We start from the raw sequence: 8,442 nt of genomic DNA, 5'->3' as shown, positions 1-8,442 counted from the left end.
ACATTTCAACAAGATGTACACAATAAAAGAAAGAAGACAAACATTTCAACAAGATGTACACAATAGAAATAAAGAAGACAAACATTTCAACAAGATGTACACAATAGAAAGAAAGAAAGAAGACAAACATTTCAACAAGATGTACACAATAGAAAGAAACAAGACAAACATTTCAACAAGATGTACACAATAGAAAGAAAGAAAGAAGACAAACATTTCAACAAGATGTACACAATAGAAAGAAATAAAGAAGACAAACATTTCAACAAGATGTACGCAATAGAAAGAAAGAAAAAAGACGAACATTTCAACAAGATGTACACAATAGAAAGAAAGAAGACAAACATTTCAACAAGATGTACACAATAGAAAGAAATAAAGAAGACAAACATTTCAACAAGATGTACACAATAGAAAGAAAGAAAAAAGACGAACATTTCAACAAGATGTACACAATAGAAAGAAAGAAGACAAACATTTCAACAAGATGTACACAATAGAAAGAAAGAAGACGAACATTTCAACAAGATGTACACAATAGAAAGAAATAAAGAAGACAAACATTTCAACAAGATGTACACAAAAGAAAGAAATAAAGAAGACAAACATTTCAACAAGATGTACACAATAGAAAGAAATAAAGAAGACAAACATTTCAACAAGATGTACACAATAGAAAGAAATAAAGAAGACAAACATTTCAACAAGATGTACACAATAGAAAGAAAGAAAGAAGACAAACATTTCAACAAGATGTACACAAAAGAAAGAAAGAAGACTAACATTTCAACAAGATGTACACAATAGAAAGAAACAAGACAAACATTTCAACAAGATGTACACAATAGAAAGAAAGAAAGAAGACAAACATTTCAACAAGATGTACACAATAGAAAGAAATAAAGAAGACAAACATTTCAACAAGATGTACACAATAGAAAGAAAGAAAGAAGACAAACATTTCAACAAGATGTACACAATAGAAAGAAAGAAACAAGACAAACATTTCAACAAGATGTACACAATAGAAAGAAAGAAAGAAGACAAACATTTCAACAAGATGTACACAATAGAAAGAAAGAAGACGAACATTTCAACAAGATGTACACAATAGAAAGAAAGAAGACAAACATTTCAACAAGATGTACACAATAGAAAGAAAGAAGACGAACATTTCAACAAGATATACACAATAGAAAGAAAGAAGACAAACATTTCAACAAGATGTACACAATAGAAATAAAGAAGACAAACATTTCAACAAGATGTACACAATAGAAAGAAAGAAGACGAACATTTCAACAAGATGTACACAATAGAAAGAAAGAAAGAAGACAAACATTTCAACAAGATGTACACAATAGAAAGAAATAAAGAAGACAAACATTTCAACAAGATGTACACAAAAGAAAGAAATAAAGAAGACAAACATTTCAACAAGATGTACACAATAGAAAGAAAGAAAAAAGACAAACATTTCAACAAGATGTACACAATAGAAAGAAATAAAGAAGACAAACATTTCAACAAGATGTACACAATAGAAAGAAACAAGACAAACATTTCAACAAGATGTACACAATAGAAAGAAAGAAGACAAACATTTCAACAAGATGTACACAAAAGAAAGAAAGAAGACAAACATTTCAACAAGATGTACACAATAGAAAGAAAGAAGACAAACATTTCAACAAGATGTACACAATAGAAAGAAAGAAGACAAACATTTCAACAAGATGTACACATTAGAAAGAAAGAAGACAAACATTTCAACAAGATGTACGCAATAGAAAGAAAGAAGACAAACATTTCAACAAGATGTACACAATAGAAAGAAAGAAGACAAACATTTCAACAAGATGTACACAATAGAAAGAAAGACTGGACTGTGTTTATTGTCTTTTTTTTTAAAGTTTGAAAGCAAGGTTGATTTGACAATTTGTGTACTTCTAATTAGCTAGTTACTATTTCCTACTTTGAATGAAGGATTCTCAAAACATATTTGACTACCTCAATGTTTTATAAAGTAGATATATAGATAATTTTGTGAGGAAATACCAGCACTAAATCTGTCTAAATCTTTCTTTTCGCTACGTAACTACAGACTATAGCAAAGTCTTACATACCAGAACATTCTAAGGACATGGAAATAGTCAAGCAATTTGTTTTGTTTAAAGATGGTCTGAATATCAGAAGAACTTCATGTTGCCAAATCTATTTTGGATCAGTTACGTATTTTTTGTCAGTAGAGATGCAATCTATGTTGGAGATGCCTTGCTGCTCGCTAATGGATCTCAGAACTATTTAGAGAACTTTCCTTTCTGATACTTTTCCATGTATAGGAATCGCTAACATCGGTAACTCCCGACATCTCTCCCAACGGTGACCTAACAGACAGGCGTGGACCGGGAGCTATTTGCCACAGGTCCTGACTGACAGTGTCGCAATGACAACAATCATGGCTAAAGTTTGGTGTAACATATACGTAGTGCACATTTTCCCGTTCCTTGGCCCGCTATAGGCAACCGTATGGGGGCCGGACTTAGATAATGGGAGGCCGTAGGCTAATTGAATTTGATGACCCCAAATGAAAAAGAAAAATAAACAGCGAAAAAATAAAATTACGCAATTTCTTTAAAACCTAGTGCACTCCGACAATAAAATTGGGCACAAATTTCGCTATTTCTTCTAAAAAATTGTTTTGCACCTTGTGCGAGGCTCAGACCAATCGAAGGCCCAAGTGAATGGTTTCATAGTTTTTAGACCAAAATCTGTAAGTTAATCTAAAACATAACTCGTATTTCTGTCACAATGTCATGAATACATTTTTATCAATCCTAGTCTTTTACAAACACACTCACACACACTAAACTACACAAACATATCAAACATATATTGATACAAATATACACACACACATTACCCCCCAAGCGCAGAAGAGCTAAAGAAAACTAAATTTGACCCCGAAGGAAAAGGGCTTTGTCTACATCAGGTGTGAGAAAATATGTACATCACAATCCGTTTGTGTGAAACACTGTTTCTGCACTCAACCTTAATCTTCGGAATCGAAGTCATATTGCCATATATATATATATATATATATATATATATATATATATATATATATATATATATATATATATATGTGACGACTATCTACTTTTAATGCACCACAAAACATTGAAGTAACAAACTCGACTAGCTTTCCTTTCTATTAATACAGCACTTTATTTCCTCTTTAGTTTCTACCTCACAACCTCCACTAACAGGCCTAGCCGCTCTACTGACTTCTGCATTCCTGACCTCTCGCTACCCCGCTAGGCTGACCCATTCAACCGCTGGACAGGTACAGAACAGGGGCGTAACTTAAGGGTGACACTCATGCTCCGCGACATACACACACACACACAAAGATCCTTTCACAACATTCCCCCCACCTTTCAGAAGCTGTTGGTACAACAGCACATCAAACTATCCTAAAACTAACATTTTAACTATCCTATGAAAGTGATTTATAAAATAGGAACAAATTTCAGATAAAGTATGAATCACACAATACAGGAGAATAAGGATACAAGAAAAGATACGCATAAAAATTAAAGGACATGGAGCATAAGGAAGCAATTCATAAAAGAGTAATAAGAAATCAATGTAATAATAAGAATTAGAATAATCATAATAACAGCAATGAAATCAGCTCTTGACGACATTCATGTTTTTCGTTCAGAGCCACTTCCATGTGAATATGTGCGGGTCGTCCATGAAAGTTAATGCACATTGAAAATCCCCGTCAATGTTGTTATACACAATGTTCCTATGTAGTCTTGAAGTTCAAGTTGGAATGCCTAGAGTTATAATTTGTTGCTGTCAGGGTTATCAGGAGATACTGTTCAACAATAGTTAAAATGAAATTTGTTGTTGTTAAAGCCATTGTTGATATGTAGAGTTGTGTGTACGTTGACATGGAATGATATAGCAAAATTAAGCAGTTACCTTTCCTCTTTATAAAAAAAGTGAACTTTTATTTTATCTCTCCCACCCAGAGTTGAACATTCAGACACTTACCGTGGACATCCTGACCTTATTTAGTTACACTTAGACTTTGGAGGGTGGAGAAGAAAACGAACTTACCGTCAAGGGACTGTTCTAGACATTCCGCGACAATGTGTCTGCAATAACGTTTCCCTTGCCAGGCACCGGTACCACTTGAAACGTAAAGCCCTGAAGACTCAGAGCCCAACGTGTCAGTTTTGCACTGGTCATCTTCTTAGTATTTAATGCTATAAGAGGTGCATGGTCAGTGTGCAGAACAAATGGTGCCCCTGCTAAGTATTTGGAAAACTTATTGATGGCCCACACTATTGCCAAACATTCCCTTTCTATTACTGCATACCTTTTTTCTGTTTCCGACAGTTTTCTGCTGGAATATAATACTGGATGTAAATCACCATGTACTTCCTGCATAAGGCAGGCTCCTAAGCCAACGGATGAGGCATCAGTAAAAAGGGTGAAAGGCTTTGATACATCAGGCAATTTCAGAATAGGTTCCATCTGAAAGGCCTGTCTTAAGTTCTGCAAGGCCTGCTCACATTCATCATTCCATGTGAGCTTCTTGGATGTCCTGAGCTCTGTGTCTGTGTTTCTCCCGTAGGTCTTTGTTCTCGTTAACGAAGTAATAGGTTCCAACAAAGACGCGAAATTTGGGATAAACTTCCTATAATAGTTGCAAAGACCTATCAAAGCTCGCACTTCTTTAAGTGATGTAGGCGTCTTCAGCTCTAAAATTTTCTGCACCGTTCCATGGACAGGTTTTAATTGACCTTTACCAACGACGTGCCCTAAAAATTGGATTTCGCCCATTCCAACCTGTCTTACTGGGTCTGGCCGTCAAACCATGCTGTCTCAATAACAATAGCAGGGATTGTATGCCCTCTACATGCTCCTCCCAACTGTTGTGGAATAAGCAGATGTCATCCAAATAAGCTACAACATCTGTACGACCCTCAAGCACTCTTCGAACTAGTTTGTTGAAGGTGGACGGTGCATTGGAGAGGCCAAAGCTCATGTAGTTCCAATGGTAGAGTCCAAACGGCGTGATGAAGGCGGTGAGTGGCTTCGCTCTTTCTGTAAGGGGTATCTGATAATATCCCCGAGACAAATCTAACTTGCTGAAAATTCTTGCTTGTGCTAACTTAACAAACAAATCTTCTGGATTTGGCATGGGTTCACAATCTGGCACTGTTACTTTGTTGAGGTGACGGTAATCTACGCATAATCTTATCTCGTCCTTATTTTTTTTCTTACAATAATAATTGGTGCTGAGTAGGGTGAGTCCGATCTCTCGATGATTCCTTCTTCCAGTAGCTCATGTATTTCCTTTAGCACTGCATCTCTGTGATGTAATGGGATGTCATATGGCCGCAACTTAATCGGTTTTGTCGACGTTAACTTTATGTCATGTCTAATTGTCGTTGTTCTTCCTGGTGTAGGAGTTAATATGTCTTTAAAAGACTCTAACACCTCCAGTATTTTCATTCTAACTCCCTGTGGTGCAGCTCCTATTTTGACATCATGCCAGTCTTCTTTTTCTCTTGGGAGTAGCGGTAATTCTGGACCTACGTCATCTCCATCATTTTCTTCACAAAGAAATGCACATGCTATTTGAGCTATGCCACTTGTCACTGCCGATTCAGTTGTACCATTGTCGTTGGCCAGTTCTAATTCGCAAGGTCGTAGGTGAAAATCACTAAGAATATTTGAGTGAAAAATTTTTCTTTTCTCTCTAATTTCAACTTCATAATCCACATTGGATATCCTTTTCGTGACTGCAAAAGGCCCTTGCCATGCTAGTTGCGATTTATTTGTTTTTGAAGGGAGAAGAACCCTAACTTGTTGCCCGGCTTTAAAAAGTCTTAATTTTCGACCTCTGTTGACTCTTTGTCTAACTAGTTCCCCCCTTTCTTCTAGGGCCGCTCTCGCTGCCTGACATGCAGTGACGATTCTGCTTCGGAGATCTATCACTTTCTCGTACGTGGTGCGGCTGTCGGGGTCAATATTCTGTTTGTACACCAAAGTTTTCAGAATGTCTATAGGGCCCCTAGGCTTTGCTCCATATACTAGCTCAAAGGGTGAAAATCCTGTGGAAGTTTGCGGTATTTCTCGATATGCAAACAAAACGCAAGGAAGAAGTAGATCCCAGTTTTCTGGTTTCTCGGACGACACCTTACTCAGTATACTTTTGATTGTTCCATTCAGTCTTTCACAGACCCCATTGCTCTGAGGGCAATATGGTGAGGTAAATACTTGATGAATTCCTAGTGTGCCAGTTATTTGCTTGGTTAGTTCTGCTACGAACTGGGGTCCTCTGTCTGAGAGAATGGTATCTGGGAGCCCCGTTCTAGCGAACAACATAATCAATGCCGACGTGATATCATCAGCAGTTGTGGACTTCAGAGGAATAGCTTCTGGCCACCTGGTAGCGAGATCAACTACTGTGAGAATGTATCGATGGCCCCTGGCTGACATTGGGTTCATTGGTCCCACTATATCAATGGCTATTTTTTCAAAGGGTTTCTCCGCTAAATCTGTTCGCTGTAATGGAGCCTGTCTTGGTGGTCGTTTGTCTTTAAGCATACAAACCTGACATGACCTAACATAATTTGTTACATCCTTAGTCATATTGGGCCAGTAGAAGGCTGTCTGGATTCTCTGTTTCGTCTTTAATGTACCCAAATGACCTGCGACTGACAAGTCATGGGCTTGATGCAAAATTTGGGGTCTATATTTTTGTGGCGCCACAAGCTGTATGAGCTCCCCCTTTGTATCTGTATATTTCCGTACCAACGTGTTGTTTTTGATCAGAAAGAAATGTTCCGTTGTTTTCGACTTCACCACGGATTTCTCTTTGGCAAATTTAAATATTTTCTCTAGTGACAGATCGGACCTCTGCCCTTCTTGAAACTCCTCTGGCGACCACATTTGACTCTCGCTATGAGACTCCCGAATCACACTGCCATTTTCTTCTAGAGACATATCTGTTGCGTTCTCCATTATGCCGTGGTCACTAATCAAGGTTTTTGCTTCAGTCTCCTCTCTCTGTCTTTGTCTAGCTTGTTGTCTGGTCTCCATTAATAGGACTTCTTCTCTGCACCATTTGTTAATTTCACCTTTTCTTAAATGTGGCATTCGTGAATGTATGTTACCTATGATCAAATCATATGGGCCATCTTTAAAAACTACAGCCATCACCTCTCCTTTCACATATGGTGTATTTACAATCACTTTAGCCACCGGCCAGCTGTACCTTTGTCCTCCAAAGACCTCAACCTGCTTCCAGGTCCCTGTATATTGGTCTTTCTCGACAAATGTATCTCTGACTGCGATTAGTGTTGCTCCCGTATCCCTGATAGTCAAGGCTCTCTTCTCGCCTACAAGCGTAGTGAAACAAGTAACTTCCCCATCACCCTTGTTAAGCACTGCAACATAGGCTCTGTTATTGTAATCTGATCTGTACCCCGCTTGTTGATGCAGGCCTCCTCTTCCTCCCCTATTTCTCTGTCGATTATTGTTACAGTTTCTGGCTATATGTCCGTACGTGCCACATTCAAAACAGCGCCTTGATTCTATAGTGGACAAACTCCTAGGCCTCATGCCATCATTCTGTTGCCTAAGTGTGGGTCGAGAACGCTGCCCCACTTGTATATTCGATACATTTCTAGTGGCAAATACAATGTCAGGTTGCTCAGTCTGGCAAGTTATTCGTTTGTCCGGATGAGCAGCCATATACCTTTGACACAGTTCTGTCAAACTTTTGAGATCTCGGGGTTGTCTTTCTTGTATAAATCCAAATAATTGTCCGTCACACAAAGTTAGTACTCTGTCTATTAAGAGGAACTCTTTGAGCTTACTAAAAGTTTTGTCTAGACCGGTCGCGTCAAACCATTTATCGAATGTCGTTGTCAGATCATTAACAAAAACTTTAAAATCCTGTCCGTCTTTGGGTTTCGTAGCGTAATATCTTCGTCTGTAACCGTCCTCTGTAAAGTCGTAGAATTCCAGTAAAGTCTTTTTTAATGTCTTATAATCTTTCATGCCTGATTCAGTCAGGGTCTGACATGCATCTAGCCCTTTACCCCCTATTAATGTCAGTAGTTGCGGTCCCCAAAGTTCCTGTCGGGTGTCTGTGGATATCGCTATGGTCTCAAATCTACGTATATAAGAGTCTAGGTTATCCATTTGTTCGTCAAATTTGGGAATTTTTTCAAATAGTCAGCTACTACGTCCTAGCATGTCCGTCTTATTTCTTTCTTCTCCTGGCATGTCTGTATTACTTCCTTCTTTACTTACTGTTTTTTCACTAGTTCCTTGTTGGCTTTTTAGTTTTTCTAAATTCAGTTTATGCTCATTTTCCAATTTAATTTTTTCTAACTGCTGCTTCCTATC

General features: G+C 37.8%; 1 protein-coding gene across 1 annotated transcript; it reads right to left on the bottom strand.

Moving 5' to 3' along the window:
* Positions 1-4,871: 4,871 nt before the first annotated feature.
* On the bottom strand, positions 4,872-8,235 carry LOC129926326 (uncharacterized). Its single transcript, XM_056029645.1, has 2 exons — positions 5,305-8,235; positions 4,872-4,949 (listed from the first exon to the last, which is right to left on the bottom strand). Exons 1-2 carry the CDS (start codon positions 8,233-8,235, stop codon positions 4,872-4,874), a joined length of 3,009 nt encoding a protein of 1,002 aa, XP_055885620.1.
* Positions 8,236-8,442: the final 207 nt, after the last annotated feature.

The sequence above is a fragment of the Biomphalaria glabrata genome, chromosome 5, assembly GCF_947242115.1.
Source record: "Biomphalaria glabrata chromosome 5, xgBioGlab47.1, whole genome shotgun sequence".
Taxonomy (NCBI): domain Eukaryota; kingdom Metazoa; phylum Mollusca; class Gastropoda; family Planorbidae; genus Biomphalaria; species Biomphalaria glabrata.
Note: the sequence above shows the minus strand (reverse complement) of the source record. Positions and strands in the feature narration are given on the sequence as shown.